This window comes from Vidua macroura, chromosome 7, assembly GCF_024509145.1.
Source record: "Vidua macroura isolate BioBank_ID:100142 chromosome 7, ASM2450914v1, whole genome shotgun sequence".
Lineage (NCBI taxonomy): Eukaryota > Metazoa > Chordata > Aves > Passeriformes > Viduidae > Vidua > Vidua macroura.
The window spans coordinates 4,542,072-4,567,446 of NC_071577.1; the positions used below are offsets into that span (position 1 = coordinate 4,542,072).

At 52.8% G+C, this 25,375-nt stretch overlaps 3 protein-coding genes across 11 annotated transcripts in view; 2 read left to right on the forward strand and 1 right to left on the reverse strand.

The window, feature by feature from the left end:
* Positions 1–6,164, forward strand: part of MLPH (melanophilin) — a 31,942-nt gene extending 25,778 nt beyond the window's left edge. For all 8 annotated transcript variants that reach the window (XM_053982703.1, XM_053982704.1, XM_053982701.1 and 5 more), the window contains 6 exons: positions 1,381–1,536; positions 1,644–1,736; positions 1,935–2,000; positions 2,149–2,206; positions 3,779–3,876; positions 4,222–6,164. In XM_053982703.1, coding sequence (XP_053838678.1) covers positions 1,381–1,536; positions 1,644–1,736; positions 1,935–2,000; positions 2,149–2,206; positions 3,779–3,876; positions 4,222–4,248 — 498 coding nt within the window. In that variant the 3' untranslated portion in view covers positions 4,249–6,164. The remainder of the gene's footprint in view (positions 1–1,380; positions 1,537–1,643; positions 1,737–1,934; positions 2,001–2,148; positions 2,207–3,778; positions 3,877–4,221) is intronic.
* A 1,843-nt stretch (positions 6,165–8,007) lies between these two features.
* Positions 8,008–9,661, forward strand: PRLH (prolactin releasing hormone). Its single transcript, XM_053983025.1, has 3 exons — positions 8,008–8,044; positions 9,073–9,257; positions 9,498–9,661. Exons 2-3 carry the CDS (start codon positions 9,143–9,145, stop codon positions 9,653–9,655), a joined length of 273 nt encoding a protein of 90 aa, XP_053839000.1. The 5' UTR covers positions 8,008–8,044; positions 9,073–9,142; the 3' UTR covers positions 9,656–9,661.
* Positions 9,662–10,380: 719 nt separating this feature from the next.
* Positions 10,381–16,490, reverse strand: RAB17 (RAB17, member RAS oncogene family). Of its 2 annotated transcripts, none has more exons than XM_053982533.1 (6): positions 16,349–16,490; positions 12,878–13,037; positions 11,837–11,988; positions 11,518–11,643; positions 11,233–11,326; positions 10,381–10,854 (listed from the first exon to the last, which is right to left on the reverse strand). In XM_053982533.1, the coding sequence occupies exons 2-6, from the start codon at positions 13,032–13,034 to the stop codon at positions 10,742–10,744; spliced, it is 642 nt and encodes a 213-aa protein (XP_053838508.1). In that variant the 5' UTR covers positions 13,035–13,037; positions 16,349–16,490; the 3' UTR covers positions 10,381–10,741. The 2 variants fall into 2 exon arrangements, with proteins under 2 accessions (XP_053838508.1, XP_053838509.1); XM_053982534.1 differs by lacking the exon at positions 16,349–16,490 and adding an exon at positions 13,666–13,735.
* Positions 16,491–25,375: the final 8,885 nt, after the last annotated feature.

A 25,375-nucleotide genomic window follows, 5' to 3' on the forward strand; every position in this document is an offset into this window, starting at 1 on the left:
CAACCATAAACCCATAGGAATTGATTCCCTGTGGAAACGTTGTGCATCCACAGTGCCCTGTACCAAGCTCCAAAGAAACAGTTCAAAGAAGAGTTGGATCTCCGTCTGAGTGGTCGGGTTTTGCTGTAGGGAATGTCCTGCAATGGGGAGCAGGGTTTTAGGACACACTCTGTGGCTCATTTCTCACTGGGGAAAGCTTATAAGTAAAAGCAGGGAGCTGCAGCACCTGGATGCTTTCTGGCCAAATACAGCATCCCAGGGGAAGAGGGCTGGATACATGAAGGTTTTGGGGTTCCTTCTCTCCCAAGAGAGGGGATAGGGCTGGGAAGGACGTGAACTTGGGGCTTAGTGCTGCTGCTGCTGTCAGCTGGGGTCGGGGGGGGGGTAGACAATGGCCCTGGGAGGTGTGTGTGTCATCCTGCCACTCCCTCGGGGATCCTGGCTGAGTCACAGCTGGCTGGCCACTCTGTTCTCCTCTGCAAGGCATGCCACCCACCTTGCAGGGCACTGGGAGAGTCTGATGGGCCAACAACAAATCCCTGTGACTCAGGTTGGGTGGTGCCTGGCCTTAGGATTTGCACTGGGATGGGTGGGACCCCCTGGGAGCATGGTGCTGTGGTTTGGGTGGATGGGCTGTAGTTCAGTGCATGCAGAGGGCTCCTGCCAGGCAGCTTTGCACAATGCCCAGCCCAGGGAAAGCTGAGAGGGCTGGAGGAGCAGCAGCTGCCATAGAGATCTTGGGATCAGTCAGCAGAACAGTGGCCACATCTGATCATCTGTTGGGACTGCATACTGATGTGTTAATGTCTCCTGAGCTGCCTTGCTTGGACATGTGTCCTTGTAGTTACCTGGGAGGAGACAAGTGGCAGTAAAACCAGAGGTTTTATTGGGATAGATCCTTTTACCCTTCTTCTCCAGGCAGCAAAGGCTGCCCTACTCTGACCCTGCTCCCAGCAACACAGACACCCTTAAAACAGACTGAGCAGGTTTGGAGAATCAGTTTGTCTCCTTCCCAGCTCTGCCCTCACAGGACACAGCAGCCTGAGCTGGTTTGCAGGTACCTGCTCTCCCTCCGAGCACACGGCACAAAGCACTGCTGCTTCTCGAGCAGGTCACTGAGTTTTGGTCCTTCCTTGTGTTCCCACTGAGCCTCTTACCACTTCACACTGTTGCTAATTGCTCTCAAAAAGCCCAGGGAAGGGAGAAAATGAGAAGAAAAGCCGTGTCAGAGCTGACTGGCACTGTCTGTGCTGCAAGGCAAGAAGGCAGTCAAAACAGAGTGACAGGAGCTGCTGCATCTGGGGCTGCAGTCACAGCAGGAGAGGAGAACTCCAAGAAGGTTAATCTCTCAATGCAGTTTTTCCTTTTGCTGTATTTCAGGTGTACCTGACTGCTGGAAAGACCTACCAGCTCGAGAAGACCCTGAAGGAGCTTGAGGAAGGGGCTCAGCACAGTGGCACTACTGACTCGGAGCTGTCGGAGCTGGAGGACAAAGTGGCCTCAGCAGCTGCTCAGGTGCAGCAGGCAGAGAGTGAGGTGAGGGCCTGACCCTGACAGATGCTTTGCCTGGCCACTGATGGCAAACAAAGCCACTGATGGATCCTCCAACCACCATCTGTGTGTCTTTTCTCCTCCTCCTAAAGATATCTGATATCGAATCCCGGATTGCAGCTCTGTCTGCTGCAGGGCTGACAGTGAAGTCTGTGGAAAAGGCAAAGAAGAAGTCGAGTGTGCAGGTGAGCGTGGAGGGTGGTGGCTGTGATGTGCCTGCTCCCCTGAGCTGTAGCTGCTGCCCCTGGGTGCTGGGAAGGGCTGCCTGGCTCGCTGAGCCATTCCCAGCTCTCCCCGTGCTGCCTGGTGCTCTGCCATGGCAGACTGAGGTGTCTGCCTCCTCTTGCACCCCCACAGACACCTCTGCCTTCCTCTGTCCACAGGCTGCCTGTCTCCATTCTCCTGGTCCTGCCAGCAGCAGTCCTGGGGAGTCTTTGGATGACATTAAAGTGAGTGTGTGTCTAATCACAGGCTGTGCCTGTGGCACAGCATTAAGCCTGGACACAACCAGGGGGCCGCCATCAAAGCGGTGGCCCCAGTGGAGACCTCTGCCCTCCCATCCCTTCCCCACAGCAGGCTGCTGCCCTTCTCTTGCAGGCAATGCCCGGACTGCAGAGGTTCAGGAGGAAGTTCAACAGTCCCCTGGAAATCACCAGTAAGGACCACGACCCTGCCCGTGGGAGATGGGCACCTGTGGGTGGCTGGGCTGGGCTCTGGGGGATGCTGCTCCTCTCTCTCTCCCCCTCTGCATCCAGCTGTGGGTCTGCAGGGTACTCCCCTTGCCTGTGCTCACAGCCTGCTGGCAGGACAGCCACAGGGGACACCTGTGCTGGGTAACTGGGAAAGGAGGCAGCAGCTGGCAGGGCTGTGGCAGTGATGGGACAGCAGAGATCAGGCTGAGGTGGCTGAGTCCTCCAAAAACCAGGACTTCTCTGCAGCCACCCCACAGTTCAGGGAGACACCTGTGTGCTTTCATCCCCTGGGCTGTTAGGTCTCAAAGCCTCACCTAAGCCCATCCTCTCTTCTGACAGCAATTTCTCCCTTGCTTGGCCATCTTGGGGAAGGTATCCTTCCCTGGGTGGCGTGCCCCACCCCTGGAAGTGTGCCAGGCCAGGCTGGACGGGGCTTGGAGCAACCTGGTCTAGTGGAAGGTGTCCCTGCCCATGGCAGGGGGTGGAACAAGAGGGGATTCCAAGTTCCTTTCAACCCGAACCATTCCATGACTCTGTGAATCTTGACCCTGCTGCCCACCTGACTCAGCCACTGGTCCCTGCTGGGAGGCAAGAAGCCCTCCAGGGCCCAGCTATGGACAAACAGCAGCTTGGGAGAGCTTCAAAGTAGATGGTGACCTGAAACTTGGCCCAGCAGCTGGTGTGGTGGGAGGACAATCACTGGAAATGCCTCATTCTGACCAATATCAGCGAGACCTATTAGGAAATTACTTTTCTATTTCTCTCTTATCTCTCCTCACAAGCTTAAAGGCAGAAAGAGTGGCTCTCCTTCCAGATAATGGAAGATGAAGGGAGGGAAGGGGGGAAAGATCATTTCTTGCAGAGGTAGAGCAGCATTTCCCCCATTCACACAGACAATTAACAGTGCTGTTCCCCAGGCTGGGCTGCTGGGTGGAAAGGTCCCTTGTCCTCATCCTGAGGAGGAGTCATCTGCTCTCCTTCCTGCACAGGGCAGGCAGATAAAGGCAGCCCTGTGAGGAGATAGAGGGAAGTGCAATGGGGACAGACGTCACCAGGCAAACCTAATCCCCGTGCCTGGGCTGGGCCAGGGGGTGATTTGGTCTCCTGGCTGCCTGCCTGGCAGGGCAGTGACTTGGAAAGTTGGGCCTGAAAAGGTGCAGCTGGTGGAAGTTGGTGGCAGAGGAGAGGAAATGAATTAACAGGTCAAGGGAGTCTCAAGGCTGGGGCAGTGAGAGCTGAGAGCTTCTCCCAGGCTGGGGTTTGGTTGTACCACAGAGCTTTCCAGAGCAGAGTGTGGAAAGGCTGACCCAGGCTGACCCAGCCCACGCAGGGCTCTGGAGAGCTGAGCAGCAGCAGCTCTCGTCTCCTCGTTAGCAAAGCGCTCCCCATCACCCTCCCGGAGAGGGGAGTGCCGGGATGCATCCAAACCCGCAGCCAGAGGGGGATTAGTCAATCCCAAGTGACTTGGGTGGGCCGCTGAAACCTCTGGTGAGGTGGGTGAGGAGCTGCTGCCCACCTCTCCTCCCTCCCTGCAGGTTTTGACGACTCCTTTGACCGCAACTCCGTGTACCGCGGCTCGCTGACGCAGAGGAACCCCAACGGCAAGAACAGGAGGGTGGAGCGGCTCTTTGCGGTACGGAGCCAGCCCCACGGCAGGGCTGCTGGCCTGGCTTCCTCTGGGACCTGTCCTCCCCCACTTCCTCCTCAAGCTGGTGGAGCCCTCAGCTCTCAGTGTTGCTCCCCCAGTGCTGTCTGGTGAGGGCAGGAACGCCCGGGCCCCACCCCCTGAGGTCGGGGATGCCACAAGCGCCAGAAAAGATGAACGTCTCTGAATTCCCGCTGCCTGCGTGGGCCGTGGGATGGGGCAGGGACTCACTCCGTGCAGTGGCAGCTAGGAGGGGACAAGGAGATGCTGGGTTGGCTCAGGGTGGCGTGGACACGGTGGTGGGCTGAGGTTTCTCCTTCTTGTGCCCTGCAGAAGCCTGTGATGACCCACCTGTCCTGAGGAGAGGGGACCTTCCTGCTACCGCATTTCAGTGAAGATACAAGACCTCGGCAAAGCAAAGCCTCTCACAGCCTTCCCTGCAACACTTTCTCCTCCTTCTCCTGAGCCCCTCTCTCCCTAAAACCCTGGACAGAAAGGAAGCCAGAGGCCATGGGCAGGAGGCTTTGCTGGGAGTTGATGGGAAGAGGAGCAAAGCATGTGGCCAGGGGTTCTCAAGGGAGGATGCTGGAATGAGACCTTGGGTTGGGGCAGCTCTTTGGTACTGGGCCAGCCAAGGGCACCAGAGAGGTGCAGAGCAGGAGCGACCTCCTCGGGGGGAGCTGGGTGTGTCAGTGTGACATTCAGCACAGGGCAGGGACAGCCCTCGCTTGGCAGAAGCTGTCAGTGCCTGTCCCTGCTCTCTCCCAGGCTGCTGTGAGCAGGGACACAAGCTGACAGTGAGTGTGAAATGCCCTTGGGGTATCCCAGGTAGAAGAGGGACCCAGGCATCCCAGTGCAGGGATTCACATCCCAATGCTGGTCCCAATGCCCTGCCGTGTCCAGTGGAGCTTTGCTTCCCTGCCCTGAGCAGCAAAGGAGGATGAGATCAGTGCTGGTCCCCTCCCAGCAAGCACTTGCTCTCTGCCCCAAGCCATGCAAACACCCACTGAGGCTTCTGCCACCAGCCTGAAGCAGCTGTGGCCATCAGGGGATGGGAGTGGTGGCTAGAAAAGTGGGAGGAAAGGCTGGTGGGCTTGCTGGGGATATTGGTTTGCTTTTTCAGCTCTTGAAGACATCTCCACTGCATGTGAGGCTGTATCAGCGAGATACAGAACCCCAGCACGCAGAGTGTAGGTGCTCCTGTGCTCCACAGAGGGGTCAGCCCCTGCCAAGATGCACTTGGGTGAATGAGCATGTCCCCTGTCCCTGGTGATGGCATTGTGGAGCCTCTTAGGGCCACCCCACCCTTTGGCAGGGCTGTGATGACCTTTGGGGGTTGCAGCAGCCCTGGGCCCCTGGTGTCAGCCTCCCCCAGCTCCCCCAGGACGTTTGCTTTCCTCCAACATTCGACTCTCCAGTGATCCCAGTGGATCAGTGCTGGCCCCATACCCATCAGGATGGGCAGAGGGTTGCTTTCTCTTGCAGGTCCCTTTGGAAGAGGTTTTTTGGTCAGTTCCTGTCCTGTACAGCCCCCACTCTCCTCTGTCCCTCCTTCCCAAAGTGGGGAGGATCGCTGGCAGCTGGAGCAGGGACATCAGACCAGTGCTGAGCTTTCCCTGCATGGCCACCCAGGCTGGATCATTTTAGGCAATTCCTGTGCATCTGAGCTAAAAACACTTTAATTACGAGCAGTAGGGTGAGTTCTCATGCAAGTAACACTCACTTGGCTTTGCTAGGAGTAGAGGCTGCTAACTGCCTAGGAATTGGTCCTGTGCTCATCCCAGAGAGTGTTCTAAGTCCATAGTCTGGGCTTCCCAGCTTGGAAACAAAACCAGTTTCTTAATTTAAAATTAAATCCTTGTGGCCTGAAGCTCAAAAGGGTAAGTGCAAACCTCTGCTGTCGCAGAAACTCCCAGACACTGCGGCTTCACTGGGTCCAGCCAGTGGCTGTGCTGGGGTGGCAGCTCCTGGGCTGGAAAAGGGAGCACCACCAAGATCATCCACAGGGTTTGCACCCACCCTTCTGGCATCAGGGTTCAGCCTTCACCCCAGCCCCATCTCTTGCTTGTCTGGTTCCAGCCATGGCTCCAGTCCTTCCACACCTGTCCCTGTGGAGGAATCCTCACGGGGAACCTCAGCAGTGCAGACCAAGGCATCGTTCAGTAGCCACCCACCTTGTTCTTTGCTGGTTTCCTGACCCATTTGCCTGTGTAGAGATGATAATAAATGTTCACTAAATCATGCAATAAAGAAACTTTTGTGTCCAGAACCACCCACCCATTTCCCAGTGTCTGTCTTTTCAGCACACTCGAGTGAAGGCTCCTTTCTCTTCCCATGGAATCCCAGAATGGGTGGGCTTGGAAGGGACCTCAAAGCCTGTCTGCCCACACCCCCTGCCAAGGCCAGGGACACCTTCCACTAGCCCAGGTTGTTCCAAGCTCTGTCCAAGCTGGCCTTGAACACTTTCAGGCATGGGGCGGCCACAATTTTCGTGGGCACCCTATGCCAGGATGTCCCCACCCTCACAAGGAAGAATTCGTTCCCAACATCCCATCTGTCCCTGCCCTCTGGCAGTGGGAAGCCATTCCCTGTGTCCTGTCCCTCCATCCTTTGTCCCAAGTCCCTCTGCAGCTCTCCTGGAGCCCCTTAAGGCACTGGAAGTTCTCTAAGATCTTCTCAGAGCCTTCTCTCCTCCAGCTGAGCACCCCCAGCTCTCCCAGCCTGGCTCCAGCCCTCAGAGCACCTTCATGGCCTCTTCTGGACTTGCTCCAGCAGCTCCGTGTCCATCCGTTTCTTTAACCATCCTGTGCACTCCTTGCTTTAAAGCTGGCCAGGTGGAGCAGGCAGGAGCTGAACCAGCAGCACTGCAGCCAAGTGGGGGCAGCTGGTGCACATCAGGGTGGCCACATGACTGGCCAGACACTGGCCACAAGTGTGATGATGTGGGTCAGTGGTGCCCAGTGGGCAAAGGAGATGCCCAGGCTGGCGCTGAGGAGGGGCTGACCCTGAAATAAAGGCACTGCTCCAACTTGCATGGAAACCCTGACCCCAGTCTGGCAGCTGAAGCCACAAGAAACACAAGCCCACAGCATCAAGGGATTGCTTTAAATCTGAATTAAATATTAGCAGCAGCCCTGGGGTGGAGAGAGGCCTGCTGAGCCCGGGGTGGGGATTTCCCTGGCTGAAGGCCAAGCTGGGGCAGGTTCTCCTCTCTTCAGCCCTTTCCCTGCCTTGCTGCACACCTGTGGCAATCCCCCTGTGTCCCACGCTGCTCCTGCCACCTCTCCCCAGCACGGGCTGTGCTCAGGCAGGGGAGGTGGGCACTGCCTGAGGTGGAGCTCTGTCCCAGGGCAAAGCCACCCCACATGGGGGTGGCAGACAGAGACCTTCCCCCTGCCCACACCCCACTGGTGACGGTGTCTTCACAGTCCTGCCAGCCCAGAGGTGTCCCTGTTTTGGGATGTCTCTAGTCCCACTTTTGTCTGTTTGGACACCAACTGACCGTCACGCTGGAGCCCCAGGCTGGCTCCTCCAGTGTCACAGCTAGCAGAATCAACATCAGAAAGATTTAAAATCCCTTTTAAATGGGAGTGGGGGGGGGGGGGGGGCTGGGGATTTGGAGCCCTCATGCCCAGAGAACGAGCCCGTTCCTGCCAACCCGTGTGCCCCGGCACATTGCCTTCCTCCGGTCTCTGTATTTAGTGTTCTGCTTTCCCTAGAGCAGTTTTTTTTGGGGGGAGTGGAGGGGAAGGGGTGGTGGTACCGGTGCAAATCCTGCGGTGCTCACGCTGTTCCCTCCAGCGCTCAGGGCAGCAGCACCGACCCCAGCAGTGGGCGCCGGGTGGGTGAAGGAGCAAAAAAACCTCTCCTTGTCCGAAATAACCCCGCGTCGAGGACGGCGATTATCATATTCCCAAACCATCTCCCTCAGCCAGCGCCAGATAACGCGCTGGTCCCTTCTGACTCATGAAAATCCCGGTGCTGATTTGATGAGAGGGGACAGCGGGGAGGGGAGATGCCCCGGCTCGGTCCCCGCCGGGGCTCGCCTCTGACATCAGCACGAAAGCGGCCATAAAAGCAGCCACCGGAGGGGACTCCGGCTCACACAGCCGCCTCAGCGGGACGGCAGCCGGCCACCTCTGCTCGCCTCGCCCCGGTAAGTGCGGCCCCGCGGTCGGGAGCGACGCTTTTCTCTGCCTGATGCTCTTGCTGCTGGGTAATTCCCGAGCGCTGCTTTGCCTCCGTCTGTCCGTCCTGCGTCTGTCCAGCCGGCTGGTGGATATGGGGGAGGTCCAAAAGTTGGTGGCCACAGCAAACCTGAGCTCCCGGGAGCCCGGTGTGTCTCCTGCTCAGCACGCTGCGAACTTTTCCTTCGCAAAAGTCGCTGGAAATGGAGCGGCCGCCGCAGCCCCGCCGTGTCCTGCCTCGCCCAGCTCCTCCGTTTGGCTCCCTTGCCTGCTCCCTGCTTTGGGTGGCTGCAGAGACCCAGCCCATCACTCAGCCCGCCCCTGCTCAGCGCCTCAGCGCCGTGAAGTGTGGCACAGGGTGTTGTTCCCAGGCTGTCACTTCAGCAGCCACGGCCAGGGTGGGTGCCAAGGGTGCAGAGGTGGTCATCATCCATCCATCCATCCATCCATCCATCCATCCATCCATCCATCCATCCATCCATCCATCATCCATCCATCCATCATCCATCCATCCATCCCTGCATCCATCATCCATCCATCCATCCATCCATCCATCCATCCATCCATCCATCATCCATCCATCCATCCATCCATCCATCCATCCATCCATCCATCCATCATCCATCCATCCATCATCCATCCATCATCCATCCATCATCCATCCATCCATCCATCCATCCATCCATCCATCCATCCATCCATCCATCCCTCTGCAGCCAGCCCTGCATTTTGCTGGTGGACCCCATCCCTTGGGCTCTGGGGTCCCACAGGTTTATTGAGGGTCCCAGAGAAAATCACACCTGACCTAAGGCACTAGACTAGGACCAAAAGCGATTTCAATGACCATGAGGTTTGTGCAGCTCGTGTTTGGAGGTGGTATTTTCCCCAGAGGTGTCAGCACCAGGAAAACCCCTGGCTTTGTTCTGTGGCTGTCCCCAAGCCCAGGGAGGCTGTGCCGGGGACACACATCAACAGCCAAATCCCTTCTCTCCTGCAGTCACATCGGGGTGTTCAGCAGGGTTCAGGAGACTTCACGGCCAAGTCACAGCAGCCTGAAAGTGCTGGGGATGAAGCTGGGGGTCGCCTGCCTCCTGTGGCTGCTGCTCGTCTGCCTGACCCCACTCGCCACCCACGGCCGCGTCCTTGAGCGCTCCATGGAAATCAGGAGTAAGGAGAACATGAGTAAGGGACTCATCCCAGCCACCCCCTGCCCCCTCTGCATCCCCAGGCTCAGCTGCACTTGGTGGGTGAGGAGCTGCTGCCACTGTGCAGGAGCACAGCTCTGCTTTGAAACAGCCTTTGCAACAGCTTTTATCCTCCTCATCCCCTTCCCTGCTCCCATCCCCTCGCTCACGGGCGCAGTGCCCCGTCCCCTTCCACGTCCCCCAACCCCCTGACGGGTTCTCGGCTCTTCCCTCGCAGACCCGGACATCGACCCCTCGTGGTACACGGGCCGCGGGATCCGGCCGGTGGGGCGCTTCGGGAGGCGACGAGCCCTGGGCGGGGGCAGCCAGCCCGGCGGGCCCGGGCAGCGAGGCTGTGCAGCCCCCCGCCCTCCCCGGCTGGGGCTGAACCCCTGAGCTGGAGCTGACAATAAAATCCCTTCTCCTCTCACCCCTGTGTCCCAGCCTCTCTGTTCCAAACCGCAGCGTGGGTGGGCAGGGGGGGGTGCGACCCCCAAATCTGCATGGTCGCCATGGGTTTCTGCCTGTGTGACAGTGTGACAGCCCTTCCCTCTCACGTTTATCCCCTCACACCCCAAGAAACACCCTAAAAATAAGCTCAGAGGGACCCCTTTCCAAGGGATATCCCCTGGGGTCCCACAGCCAGCTCCCAGAGATGTCCCCAGCACGTTCATTTCCATGAGCTGGGGACAGAAACAGCCACCCCATTTCTGGGGAGCTGGGGTCAGAAGCTGCTGGGGAGAATGTGATGCTCTGTCCACCACACTGCCATGCCCCAAAACCTCAGAGATCACTGCCCTGCAGACAGGGTGAGTGCTGCTGCCTCTGGAGAGAGCACAGGTGGATTTTTCTTCTCTTCCAGCCAAGGGGAGCTCCCACAGCAGACACAATTGTGTAAAGGGGAGGCCCAGCAAGGCACGGGGCACTGTGACACCACACGTTGGCTTTGGCTCCCTCCTGGCTCAGTGATTGCCCCCAAGGATGAGCTGTGACCCCTGTAATGGGGTGGATGGGGTGAGGAGAGCACTGGCTCTGGTCCCTGCCATCCCCAGGCTTCCTGTGGTTCCCTGCAGGCTGACATGCAGGATAGAGGGAAAAAAAAATACACCTTTAGGGCAATATTCCCTTTATTTGCAGCCTGGGTGTAAAACCACCGGGATCTTTGCTTTGGGAAATTAGATTTTCAGAGGGAAAGGGAGATGGAGGAGGTGACAGCTGGGGCTGGGGGGATGTCACCAGTCAGGGTTGGTGGCAGTGTTCCTGCCAGGTTGTGCTTTTCTCTGGAAATGGAAGATTGGTGGAAGAAACCCCCGTGCTTTATCTCCCAGCTGAAGATGGAGCTGAAGGGCTGAAGAGGCCCCGTGTACCCAGGGTGGGCTCTGAAGGGGCTGTGAGAGGGAGGGTGCTCAGGCTGAGCTGTCCCTGCAGCTCTGAGCCCCCCAGCTTTGTCCCTGGCCCTGCTGAGTGCAGAGTGTCACATCCTCAGCTCCGGCAGCACCTCGTCCTCGCCCCGCTCGCCCGCAGGTCCACGGTCGACCTCCCACGTGGGGATGGCTTGGATGCCTTCTCTTTTTCCCTCCTCAGGAGCTCTTGGACTAGGAGGAAACACGAGGCAAAGAAGGGCTCCTTTCTCCTGCCAGTGGTTGGGATGCAATGGCCACCCCGTGTCCCACCCCAGGGCACCATCCCTCAGCTCCCTGAACAGCTGAGCTGGGGACACCATTGCACTCCCAGACTGGATAGCAATGCAAAATAAAATTGTGCCTCTGGGAGAAGCCTGGAAGCCCTGTCTGACACTGGAATATCTCGGGATGGATCTGTCCGTCCTTCTGCCTTAAGGGGTGGTGCAGGCTGGACTGGCTGGGGGGAACATCTCAGTGACAAGTAGGAGCAATGAAGGGGCTGAGCCTTTCAGGGGCTGGGCCCATGGTTCACCTGCCTCTGCTCTCACCTGGAGCCATCCCATAACTCACCTATGGCCATGAAGACATCATTTACTTGGTGGTTGGATTTTGCAGACGTCTCCATGAACAGGAGGCCTTTTGTTTGTGCAAAGTCTTCCCCCTCCTAAGAGAAGCAAGCAGAGTTATTCCCCTGCCCCCTCTGGGGCTGCTCATTCAGTTTTATGGTGGATTTCATGTACAGGGACTTCAGAGGTGTCTGAAAACCTCTTAAACGCTTGGATTTCCTTGGAAATTTTCCTTGGATGTATCCCAGTGCTTTCTGTGCGGGGTGATGAGGGAAACCCAGGCGCTCACCTCAGTGGTGACCTCTCGCTCGGCAGCAAGGTCAGTCTTGTTGCCCACCAGAGCAATCACGATTTCATCGGGAAGGAATTTCTTCTCCAGCTCCTCCAGCCACAGCTTTGCTCTGCTGAATGTTTGCTGGAGAGATGGAGACAAAACCACACAGTGATCAGGTTTTGATTTAACCCCTTTGTCTCAGGCAAAGACAGCTGGGTGGCACCAAACCAAAGAGGGTGGGGAGGTTCTGATTGAGGGATAAATCACCCAGAATGGGATTCATGGTGGCAGAAACCACCCCTGAGTGGTGGCACGGTCCTGCCAGGGGGCTTACCTTGTTAGCAATGTCATAAACGAGGAGGGCAGCGTGGGCATCCCGGTAGTAGAGGTGACAGACACTCTGGTACTTCTCCTGGCCCGCCGTGTCCCAGATCTCAAACTTGACAGTGGCCTCCTCCAGGTCGAGTATCTGTGTGAAGAAGGAGCCTGCAGGCAAGACACAGCATGTGTGCTCACTTGGAGGGAGCTCAGATCCCCTGCCCTGAGGCCAAACCCATCCTGAGGGTCATCAGTGATGTTCTAATGCACAGAATCCAGGGGGGGACTTCTTGTGATCGCTGGCACTGGGCTGAGGTGGCCCTTCCTGGCAGCAGATTTGGGTGGACGACACCAGGTTTGATGCTGGATAACTCTGAGCTTTGCAGAATAGCCCTGAGACAGAGACAGCTCCACCTTGCTGGTGGGTCAGAGCTGTGAATGGGAATATCCATGGAAGAGGAGCCTCCATCCTTTCCTCCAGGGAGCAGATGGCTGGTCCACAAGCAGAGGGACAAGAGGAGAAGCTCCACTTTGCTCTGCTCCACCAGCTGGCTCTCCAGTTGCAGGTGGGATCACAGCCTCTGTACATGCTGTGCCTTAAGGCAAAACCCAGGTGCGTCTCATAAAATGAATTTATTTAAGGTCTAGGTGCTGCAGGACCTAGGCAGGGGGAATTGACACTAGGTGATCTTTAATGCAAACCTTTCTAAGAGACCCTCCTGGGGCGCCTAAATAGCTGGGAAGGCAGCACAGCATGCAAAGAGCAGATGGGCTGCACAGTTCACTCATTATTCTGCCGCTCACCTGCCTCTAAAAAGCAGCACAAAGCCAGACCTGTGCAACGTGGATGCGGCTTTGCTGGAGCTGGAAATGGGCTGGAAATGCAGAGATGTGAAGGGGGAGGTTCTGCCTTTTGGGCAAATCTGCACCATGCTTCAAAGTGGGTCTGTGCTACTGCAAGATGGACCAAGCAGCTCTCCTGCATCCCACCCCGCTGCAGGGAAATGCACCAGGCCTCTTTTCCAGAGGCATCCAGCTGTTGGAGCCACTCACTCACATCCCACGGTTGGCAGCAGCTCCCTGAAGTCGTTTTTCACGTATCTGTAGGCCAGGCTGGACTTGCCCACGGACATGCTGCCCAGCAGCACCACCTTGTACATGTAGAAGGGATGAGGCCCCTCTGGGGACGTGCCCGGTGTCACCGTCTGTGCCATGTCCTGCAAGGAAACCAGCTCTGCTCAATGGACATCTGCCAGTGATCCCAGGCCCAGCGGAGCCTCCTGCAGCAGCTCCTGACTGGCAGCTGGGGCTTAACTCCAAAATAGGCTGGAATAAAATCAAGGTCATCAATATCACAAGCTGCACATTTAATGCATCAAAGCATCTGCCACTGTCAGCTATGACCAGAAGGTGGAGATGTTTAGGAAGAAACTTGATGCCAGGAGGCTCCTTGGACGTAGGCGAGGAGATCGGTGCATCTCCTTTAACGAGAGGAGCTGGAGGAATTTCCCGGCTGAGGGAAATCCCTTCTGGCTGTGCCTTGCTCTCCGGGACACCTCCTTCCCCAAACCTCCGGAGAAGAGCTTAGGCCGATGTCCCTCATTTATCCTGGCTAGGAGTTCCATCAGGAGAACCTCAGGAGTGAGAGGCCCTGGCCCGAGCACCCCTGAGGAGCAGCAGCGCACAAAGCAGGTGGCAAATGCTCCTGCACCCGCGGTAAAGACCCCCAGACAAACCAAGACCCTGGAGTGCCACCCCCATGTCGCCCCAGGGTGTGACAGACCGCCCTGCTGTGCCCAGGGATGGCAGGGAAACACAGACCCAGTAACAGGGATTGCCTCAAACCTGAGTGGAAGAGAGCTGCTGCAGAGCCTTGGCCGTGCCCTGCTCAGTGGGGACCTGCTGGGTGACACGTGTGTGTCCCCTCCTCCCAGCCCTGGGTCAAGGAAGCGCCGCTGCCCCGCTGCTGGGTGGGAACTGCCAGTGCAGGGCAGCAAACAACACTTTGCCCTGCTTTGCCCTGGTTCCTCTTCACAGAGCTCCTCCTCCAAAAATACCCAGCTCATGTGGACAGTTATAAAGGAGACAGGGAAGTTCACGGCGTGTTGGGCTGAGCAGGATGCCAGGGTGGGCTCTGCTGGAGTGGGAGGCTTCCCTCCATGTGGAAGAAAGCCCTGCTGGGGCAGACAGCAGGGATCTGCAAGACTTATGATGAAGAATTGGTGCAATTTCTAGCTGGGCCTCAGGGATTTGGCTGTGGAAGCAAGAAGTACCTTTACAAAGACCCCCACAGCAGCAGCAGCAGTGGAGCTCCCTGTCCCTGCAGTTCCCTTCCCTGACAAAAGCCCCTTGTTCCTGTGAGCTGCTCATCCCACGTGGCTCCTTTATTTTGCCTGTCCTCCCTCTGCAATCTGGCAGGCTGCAGACCTTTAGTTCTTCATTAAGGCTGTCATTAAGAGTGTTCCTTGGCTGAACCCAGGTCTGTATCTTTAGATCCAAGTCGTTTTTCTGCTGTGTGAGAAGGGCTTTAATCCCCTTAAAAAACACAAGTAACATCACCTCCCCCAGCTCATGCAGCCCTGTGATGAAGAGCAGGATCACAGTTTGTGCAGAATAGCTAGCTAGTAATATTTTTTCAAGCAGGAAAAAAATAAGCCCTGTGGCACAGCATGAATGTCCTCCTTAGGGTATTGATTATATACATCAGCCTCTTTGTCGCCTGAAAACAAGATTGCCATCCATTCTGGGCAGTTATTGTCATTGATAAGCCATAAAACTCTCTAAGGAAACAGGAAGCTGCTTGAAAACTACCCAAGGTTGTCTATACTAAACACAGTTTCTCATCATTTCCCTCTGCCACTCTCTGTTCAACCTTAGAAAGATGGGTTGATGCTGAAACAAAACTCACCTGAGATTTACTGCAATGAGTTTTGCCAAAGCTCACTTGAAACAATTTTTCCCCCTGTTAAGAGGCAGAGGGTGAGTCTCCCTTCCCACCTGAGGAGGATGGCAAGGAAGCAAAACAAGTGACTTTGTTCTGATTCAGTGGAAAACGGGATTTAAGGGGAAATGGTGGGGGCTTTGTCCTCTTTTTTTTTTGTTGGAAAAGGAGAGTACAGAGTAAAACCCTGCACTTGCTGGATAAGAGACTATGGGAAAAGCATCCAGATATCTTCTGTCATCAATTTGGAGAGCAGCAGCTGAGGTGGTGCTGGTCATCTCCTTGTGCCAAGAGGCCGTGCTGAGGGGCAGGGAAAGCTCAACCTGCTCAGATCCAATTAAAAGGAAAGAAAAAGAAAGAAAAAAGAGAAAAGAAACCAATTAATCTTCAATCATCTGTAAAAACCCTGCTGGTGGATTTAATCTTCAGGTACAGCTTGATATTTTCAGGCAGTCGTGTCTAACAGCAAATATTAGGAGCAGGCTTGCTTGATCCTACACTTGTCTTGAAGGTGAGCTCCCAAAGAGCCACAACACCAATCATTTCTCACTTCCTAACAGAGGATTAAACATTGCTGCACCCAGGAAATTGTGCTCAGCATCTTCAACCTGGGCTGGAGGGATCCTGGTGTATTTGTTGCCAGGGGATAAGCCTTTTATTTCCAGAGGAAAGCAGTGATAAAAGAAAAATCATGCACACCTTTGGGGATGGAGTCACTGACAAGTCTTATTTAAAACTCTGTTTAGCTTTCTGGCAAATTAATGTTCTTTAAGTGTAATGATGTCTAACTGGTGTCTAAGATTTTCTAGCTCCTAATACCATTAAAGCCATTTGCTGAGTTTCTGCAAAGGGTTGCAAGAGTGAACCAGAACAAAAATTACTAAGCACCTCAGAAGAATTACAGGACTTCAACGCTTAATTGTGCAAGTCTGCAGTATTTAACCCTGCAGGTTTCAGACACAATATTTCAGCTTTTTTCAGATTTAGATACTTAACTTTTCCCCCACACACGAGATAGTGGTCATGCACCTACCTCCCCAGTTAACTTTTAGCATTCAGCTCAAAGCTCTCCTCTGCTTTTGGGAGCCTCCTCCTACCTGCTTAAGCTCTGGCTTAAATAAGAAAGTGGCCACTCAGAAAGTTCACTTAAGCCAGGGTTACCAGGGGATAGGAAAAATCCCAACTGCAAAGACATAATGTGTAAATATTAGATGTACACAGTGATGAGCTCTCAGAAGAAGCAGCTCCCCTCCAAGCCAAGGGGAAGGGAACGAGGATCATTAACCACACCGGGAAATAAGGCTGCAATAAACGGGACCGCCCTGGGCTGCGGGAGAGACCCAGAGCTCTGCTGAGACCTTCACAACAGCTCTGGGAGGATGGGGGTAGGGCAGAAGGCTTCCTAAAACCTTTTCTCTTGGGCAGGGAGTCACTGAGGACCGTGCCAGCCTTCGTGCCTCGGATGCGAGGCTGCTCCGTGAGGATGAGAGGATTTCCGGAGCTCGCCTGGGAAAGGCACCTCGGGGAGGGCGGGTCGGGGCTGGGGGTCTGCCCGGTGGGGAATTCCTGAGCGGAGGATGCCTTTACCTTCCCGAAGCCTTGCTGTCCCGCCAGGGCTCCAGTCCGTGTGTCAGGGGTGACAGGATGACGGCCCCATCCCTGTGTCCGAGCCTCTCCGTGCCGGGAGCAGCTAAAAGCGAAAGCACCGGCTCCGGGAGCGGCGTCAAGGGTGCGAGAGGCAGCCCGAGCTCAGTGAACCTTAGACCTGACACCAGGTCTAAGGTCTGGCAGCCAGGCAAGACGGCGAGAGGCTGTTGTCACCGTGGCCATCCCTGCCTCCGCCCTTCCCTCCCCACTTCCCACCCTGGGGATTGGCGGTGGGTTGTGGCAGGCACATTCTTCTCTCTCTCGGGATTTTTTCATGGAGCAGCCCAGAGGAAAGAAAGAGAAAACAATTTCTGTTTCTGCTCCTTGTTTTTCCCATGTGGAATGTGTTTGGAGAATTGTTTACCTGGGGTGATTGCTTGATTGGATTCTGGTGAGGATTGTTTGAGCCTGGTGGCCAATCCAATCCACCTGTGTGGATTTGTGGACGGTCCGGAGAGGGTCACGAGTTGTTAGTTAGAGATGGTAGTTAGAAAAGTAGGCTTGTAGTTTTAGTATCTCCTTTAAATAGTATGTTAATGCATTATATATAATAAAGAAATTATTCAGCCTTCTGAACCGGAGTCAGACATCAGCATTTCTTCCCACTGGGTTCACCTGCATTTACAATAGTGGGTGGGTGGGTGGATGGACTCATGGGCGGACAGACAGATGGATGAATGGGTGGGTAGGGCTTTCCCCACGTCTTGGGATCCAAGAGCATCCCAGCTACCAAGGAAATGGGGGTAAAACCCCCTCGGACCCCCCAAGGTTTGAGGATTAGGGAGGGCTGGGTGTGGCTGGAGTCATGGCACACACGGGATCTGTGCTCTCTGGATTTTTATAACATGGCAATTTCTGCTGATGAACGTTAGACCTGGCTTTGGTCTTGTGCCAGGTACAGGCTCAGATATCCCGGGCTTGGGATTGCAAAGGGGATGTGTTTTGTGGGAGAAGATGTGCCCACTTGTCTGGCAAAACGCTTCGGCTGCAAAAGAGCTGCTCCTGAGTTTGGGAGGTACAAAGTGAGCAAAAACTGAGCATTTTACTGCCTGTTAATTAAGGTAATAGATGGTTACCCCAGGCAGCTGGGGCTCCGTGTTTTGAAGAAGGCTGCTCTTGTTCAATATCTTGAGAGAGAAATCACAGTGTGTTATATTGCATTGGGGTAACAGGTCTGGAGTGAGAATGGGAAGATCTGATATTTAGACATCTGAATGACAATAATGCTGTGTTCCTGTCACTCCTCTTGTCATAGTCAGTGTCTTTCCTTCAAGCAAGATATCTGGAAGTGAAACAGACTTAACAAAATCTAGTCCTAATGGTTATAGGGAACAGGGTGAAAAGCAGAAGTCCTACAAGAAAGCTTAAAAACAATATCATCCTTGTATTGAAATGAAAAATGTGTCTTGTGACTTCCAAGGCCTAAGCACTGCAGTTCAATTACTTCCCATTTCAGTGATGAAAAGCCATGTACAGTTTCCTTTCCCAGGTCCTTCCCATCAGCTCTGCAGAGGCTCGAGCTGGATTTGGGGATCCTTTGAACACAGTTCCTAACAACCCTATGAATATGTATAGTTTTTCCAGCCCAGAAACAGTTTAATGTGCTCCCACCCCTTTCTTTTAACTTGTTTCCCAAAGAAGCTGACTTAAAGCTTTTGTTTGTTTGTTTGTTTGTTTGTTTGTTTCTAGGGCTTTGGATTAGTCAGTCCTTCAGTGTGAGTCTCTGTGACCCTGTGCAAAGTTGCACAGGTACAGAAAGGGGGAAGGAAGGTGTTTCAGGATTCTGGAAGGGCTGAGTGTGGATACCTTGAGATGGGGTTGCTGCAGCAGGAATCCTTGCCCACATCAATGATTTTACCCACTGGTTTGGACCTACAGGCTCTGGTAGCATCATGCACCTAAACTAAGCATCTAATTTTTCGTAGAAAAAAAAAAGGCTGGGAGGCTTTGGAGCTTTATGAAAGGATGGCTTTGTCAGGGCTAAGAGAAACTTCATTCCCCGTTTGTGCTGCTCTGTTATTTTCATACCAGCCTGCTCTGCCTGAGCAGATGTCACATCTCAGAGGCCTTTGTGAAGGGCTTTTATAAAAGAAGGTGGTGGGGATAAGGTGCCCAAAGGAAGTGCCATGGCCTGGCTGGTGTAAATGCCCCTGCAGAGCCCAGGGGAGGCTGTCCCTTGTGCGGGCTGGGACAGCCTCCCCTGGAAGGCTCCTCTGCAGCTCCTGCTGAGCCAGACCCCACTAGAGGGCACAGCTCATCTACCTTTAGAGACAGCGAGGATGCTGCTGCCCAGTCTCATTTCTGACCCGGACAGCCAAACAGACACCGGTCCATGAGAGATGCACTGAGGTCTCCTGCCAGAAGTGTGGATGGACAGCCAAGCTTCTCTTGCTCTTTGCTCTCCAAACAGCTGGAATGTGAGCACCTCTGATAAGCACTGTTGCAGTGCCAGGGAGCCAGAGGTTTTTCTGTCTGCTTGCCTGTTTCTTCTGAGGGAAAATATGCAAGATGCTGATGATCAGACCCCTTCGGTGGTGAGTGGTTTGCAAATGGAGAGTGTGGCTGCATTGGTAGAGCACCTGGAGCATCCTGCACAAACCTAGGGATGCACCTTGCTGTGCTGGTGCAGTGAAGGGTTCCTCACTGGAAATAAATTTTACTGGCAAAAACTGGACATGGGTTGTTTTTCTGAGGTTTATTTCATTTTACAGCCACCTGATGTAATTGTGTCATGAGAATTTGGGGCATGGGTCTGGCCACCAGCGTGGTGTGGATCAAATACACCTTGTAGACCTTTCCCCACTGCTCCACCTCAGCCTTTTTATTTGATTTTTAACGGTGAAGGAAAGGCTGACATGTCAGTGGTGCACAAGAATGCCAGAGGAGGTCAAAATAAAACTTCTAGGCTAAGCACTCAAGAATAATTCCAATAATCTTGTATTTCTGGCTCTGCCTGCTGCATAACTTTGAGCAGGAGGCCTCTCCTTCCTCCTTTTTCTGAGTTAAAGGAGGCACAAGCACAGAGATCTTTGTGGGGCAGTCTAGAAACTCCTGGAGGGTTCTTTTTCAGTGGTTGTGGCACTTGGTTCTCCCTGACTGTGACTGCTGTGAGGAAGCATCGATATGGGCACTGTAAATCCTCCCTTGCTTAAGGAAGGGTGGTTGTGTGGAAAAGGCAGCAGAGTCTGGCAATAAAGGCACAACCCTGAGCTGAACACAGAGACTGAAACCTCAGCTTTGCCACTTGTTTGCTGTCTGCCTGTGGGAAGAGTTCTTTTTTCTCCTCTGACTTGTTTCTCCCACTCTCCTTGGGCTCATCCACATGGATTCCATGTGGTCCCTGGCGTGCCCTGTGCAAGCAGCCCAGCTCAGGAGGTCTGATCACTATCAAAGCTCTCACGCTGTTGAAATGAGGCTTAGATTTTGCACTGCTCTGAAATTGTGTTCATCTTCAGCATTTTTGGTCCTCTGAGGTCCCTGAATGCCACAAAATTGTTCCTGATGGGTCAGTTTGTATCCTAAACACTCTCATTTCTTGATTTTTCAAGAACAAACACCTGAAACCGTGGTCAGCAAAATAAATTCAAAATAATTGATCCATCCAGAGGTCACAACAAATGATGTTCTCAAAACTGTTTGCCATACCTGTGCTGTTAAACATGCCATCCCTTATTTGTGTGGTGGTTTTCATACACAACATGGCTAAGGAGTTAAATTACAGAATGGAAATACTTGAAGTGTCCTGGTCTTTGCTGTTTCTCCTTTTCTGTGTGTGATGAAGTAATGAAAACCCAGGGTATTCCACTGGTGATCATAGAGGCAAAGTCTGTCACCACTGCCATGCAGCATTAAAAGGTCTTTTTGTTTTGAGGGGAGCAAGGGTTGTGCCTTTGCTAATGAAAAAAAGGAAAAAAAAAAAAAAGATTGAGGTCCTCACTGTTACAGTGATAAAAAGTTAAGACCTGTTTTAAGGATTGGTGTCATGGTGAACAGATCATTTACACTGTGGCTCAAAACTGTGAGCCTGCCCTGAACTGCTTCAGGCCTCTAAAATGCTTGTCTTTCTGTATTAATTATTAACGTTGCTAAAACACTCCAGAGATTGGCTTGGAAATATTAAACAAACTTAATATTAATAGCTCCCAGATGATAAGTGATGGTGAACATTAGCATGTGTTAAAGACCGAGGAGGGAAAATAACTACTGACTACAATAAACATTTGAAGTCTGGTGGCATTCAATTATGAAAGGAATACAAGTGTGAACCACAAGAAAGGCTTTCCTACAGCATCAGCACTTGAAGAGACAGGTGAGATTGTTTTCACCTCTGAAATTGCACTTGACAGGTCACAATAAATAGCCTTGAGGTATGTGCTGAGGTTCTTGCCATAAGTCTAATAAGCAAAGTGCAGCTTGGGTGAAAAGTAAATGTGCGTGGCTTGCTCAAGTAAAGGTGCCTGCATTGAACAGTTTGCTTATCTCAAACTTCACCTTCTCATTCCTCAGCAGACCTTGGCCAGGAGGATCCCCCTCCACGAGTCCAGCCCACCTTGCACCAGGAGAGGTGCCAGGCAGAGACCTTTGGCTCTAGGCTGGGTAGCCGACTTCAAAGGAAAAGCCGGTCCCTGAGGGCCATGGAAACAGAGGAAATGGTTCTGTGAAACGAGAGACATCGTTATCTGATGAGGTGCAGGTTTGGCAGCATTTTACATGATTAAAGCATTTAAGCACTCTCTTCCACGTGCGGGGTCTGGTGCCTACCCTGAGCTCCATGTGCTGCTTTTTTGCCAGTGGGGATATCACATTTGGCCCTTGATCTCTGAGGAAAACTTGGTGGCAACTGGCCAGCTGGCTTCAGCTTTTAGTGTGGGACTGGCAGAGTGATCACACATGTTCCCTTAGGAAACCAAGCTAAAAATGGCTGTAGGTGGTACCTTTCCAAGCAAAGGGCTACAGAGGAGCTCCCTGACAGCCAAAAGTTGCTCAACAATGTCCCCCAGAAGCTTCCTCTCTCTGTGTTTGCGAGGCAGCTGTCTCAAATGCAACTGAAAATGTTTTGCCTCTGCATGGAAAGAGAGATATTTAAGCAATGCTGTCTAGCACAGACTTGAAAAGCTCATGTGGACGTGAATATGAGCTTAGTGTCCCTGAAGTCCCCACCCAGCTTTGGGGATGCCTAGCCCAGAAAACTTCACAGGGCATTGCATGACAGATTTTGCCTCTCCATGGCAGCCAGGCCTGTGGCCACAGCACAGTTTTGCTTTTTCAGGTCACGTCTAAATGGTTGGCTGGTTTTCAGTTGGTTTTTAGTCTCAGGCACTGTGTGTTACAGGCATGGTCTGTATAAGCACAAGAATAGGAATTATTTCATGCGTTTGAGCCTCAGTAACCTCGTTTAAGGCCAGATGCTGCTGGAAGAGCTGTAAAGCAGTCATCTTGGGCAGAGGTGAAATGAGTCATCTGGTGCCAATAAACTTGGAAGGAACAGAGGTGCCTGGGGGGGGGACGACACCATTATCTGCTGTTACCTCGAGCAACTCCTTTTATAATTGAAAAAGCTATTAAAAATTATTTTGGGAATTTCTAATTAGTTGAGCTGAACCACTGATGTGCTCCGGATGTTTCGGAAACTTAACCTAGTAACTTCCCCAAAAGAGGCCACGCAGAGAAGTGTCTTTCCTGCCTTTCCCCTCTGCCACCACAGCTCCAAGGTCAGAGAGGATGAAAACCTCTGCAGAAATTGAAGTTGAGCAACAAAGGCAGCCCCTGGGGAGGTGCCTCCTCCTAACAGTGCATGGCTTAAGGCTGGAAACCCTGCAATATACTGGGTAGCTGTCCTTAGGGAAAGGCACAGATAGGAAAGGCAGAATGCAAGAGGAAGGAAAAGCAGAGACTTGGTGGCAGAGACCATTTACTTCTGTTTCTGACATCTTTTCCCAGCATGATCCTTGACAATTTGTTCAGCTGGCTGTGGAAATTGGTAGATTCTAGATGCAAAATACTTTGCTCTCTGTCCAGTTTGGGGTATTATGTGCTTTATCTACCTATTGATTTATTTATTTACTGTTTTTACAGCAGCTGAAACAAAAGGGTTCTGCAGCAACTCATTGTGTTTGGAGGGGGGGGGAAATATTCTTCTAATTGTTGCTACAATGGGAGGGAAAACAAAAAAACGGAGATTTTGACAATGCTAGCCTGTTTTGGCTTTTTGTTGATGGAGAGGAGAGGAGCTGATTCCTTTTGGGAAGGACCAGAGGGGGTTTAGTGCCTCAATAGTTAACGCTTTACTTCACAGGAAATGTGAAATAATTCACAGGAAAATGGCAGGGCACAGTACCTGCTGCAGGGCTGGGATAGATGAACTGGGTTGGGATTCCCAGCGAGGCACTGGGCAGGTGAGTCAGCCCCATATGCCTCTCATCAGTCACTCTGCATGGAAAACCAGGAATGCTATGGATGCCAGAAAAATGTGTTATGAATTAGAATCAGATGCATCAGCTCTAACACACTGTATCATCTCAGATGTTTTGTCTCCGTTTCCTCTAATGTTTTTGTTACCAGTATCATCATTCACTTCCCAGTTTAGGCAAAGTCCTTTATTTCAGGAAACTATAATGACCTGCCTTCCTGCCCTGCTGGTGATTATCCCAGCTGGAATGTGAAATCCTTTAGCACCAGCATGGCTTTAGGTAAGCCAGGAATTGTTAGCTGCCACGGCTGGTTCCTTGGCGTTCTGTGTGGGTGGGGGACTGGAGAGGTGACAGGAGGTGGGGTAGGGATGCAGGGCTTCAGATCCACGAGACATCACACAGGTGCTCTTTTGTCTGATGTCAAGTGGTTGGAACCGTTCCCTGAGAACAGGCCTGGCCATTTTTCACTTTGCTGTAGAATAGGTGAGTGGAAAACACCTCTTCCCTGACAAGAATGAAAGATGGTTTGAAGCAGAGCACAGCTTTCTGCGCTTGAGAAGAGGGATGGTTTGCCTCTGGTTTGTGCCTTGGATGAATCTGAATAGATTTCCATGGGGACAATAAACGGCACCTCCTTCCCCTCTTCCGCTCCAGCTGAGGGAGTTTTAACTGTGATGTGGTTTCCCAAAAGCTCTTCCAAAAGCATGCTCATATGGCATTTTACAGAACACTATGACTAATTAGTGCAAGCACTTGGTCTTTTGCAAACAATTGGTTGTTTTTAGGCCATGTGTTGTGGCTATGTTTTACCCCAGTCCAAAACAACTGGCGTTTCAGAAAATCTGGAGGGCCTGACTGGAAAATGTGGCTCAGCTTCATGCTGCAACATTTGGGATGGGAGTGGATGAGGCCACACAGCATGGAGCAGGAAAAACACAGGGAAACTTGTAACAAGGCCATGTGATTCCTCACTCCCGTGTCTCCAGGCTGTCAGTGGGGTGAGGACACCGGCACCAGGGCAGCAGGAATGCTTTGATATATTAATCCCAAAGTGATGCAGGGTTAGTTCCTCAGCTGCTCCAGCTGATGTAATGCATTGTTTGCACCGAAGCCAGCCCGCTTTTGTCTGGCTGAAGGATTTACTAGTTCAGACTATGTTTTTGGACAGATGTAGAGGCTGTATTCCCAAATTAAATATGTACATTGATCTCTCGCCTGCATTCCACCTGGAGTGCAGGCAGGGAGGATGCAAGGCATCCCACAGCCTGGAATAGGTTTTAGGCCCACAACACTTGAGGTAGGGAACAAGGGGTGTTTTTAGACTAGGTGGAAGAGACTAGGATGTCTTTTCTTCTGAAAATAGCACGGGGCTCTCTTAGAATGCAGCTTTTTTTTTTTGCACATCAAGAGGGGAAGCCACAGGAGAAGCAGCCAAATTTGGAGCTCAGCAGTGCTGTAGCAGGCTGGGAATAGCAGATAGGAGCAGAGAGAGCAAACAACAGACCATGACCATCCGGCTTTGGGAGACAGCCTGGGATGGGTTTGGCTCTCCACAACCCCAGCTGCTGTGGAGCTGGCTTCACTTTGCTCTGCTGAAACACTGAGCCATGGCGTGTCTGCTGCTAATTAGATTAGGTCCACAGAGACTGCCTTGAGCGGGTTCCCATTTTTGCCCGAGATGGGCTGCTCTCAGTGAGCTCAGCCGTGGCTGGCACAGAGCAGGTGAGCTCCCTGCCTGGCACAGTCACACAGAGCCTGCACGTGTTGGTCTGGGTGAAGGCTGGCTGGTGCCCACCAAGCAGGAGCATCGTTGGGACAAGAACAACCTCTCAGGGGTCACTGAGTGTCAGCTGGGATGGACACCCATGTCCCAGATTTCCTGGCAGGGTGAAATCCTGCAGTGTTTGGGTCAGTGCTTGCTAGGCAGACAGACTCTCAGGGTAGTGCTTACCACAGGCTTGACATATCCACTCACAACCTCTTTTGGGGTGCATGTTCAGAATTTTGGCAAGAAATCTCTGGTATCCAGACTAGAATTATATATGGTCTGTTTAGCTATATGCTTTTGTGCTGACTTGGCTTTAAGCTTTACATAGCATCATCCCCATCCCACTTATCTCCAAAGGACTTTATAGAAGAGAGATGCACTTTGAACAGTCAAGCCAACCCCTCCTCATCTCAGTAAAGTCCTCCTGCTGCTTATCCTAGGAGCTTTTCTCTCCACAGCTATTCAAGTTTGATTTATTTTTAATATGAAAAAGCAGGCTTGTGGCACCATTTTAGGTAAAGTCTTGCAGATGGTTGTGCAATGACCCTTTCTTGAAGTGCTCTCAACGTTAAATGCAGTGTTTTGGTGTTTCTGTTGTGATGGTGGCACGCAACCAACCCACAGCCAGTTTGTGACCCCAGAACTTCCTCCTTTTCCCATATTAACAGTTGGTGAGATCATGAATTTAGCCTGTGGCATGGAATTGGCTGTCTGCTGGATTTCACTCCACTTGTTTCTCAAGTCCTTAACCTCTTGTATGACTTTACCCTCCTTTTTTGGTGACACTTT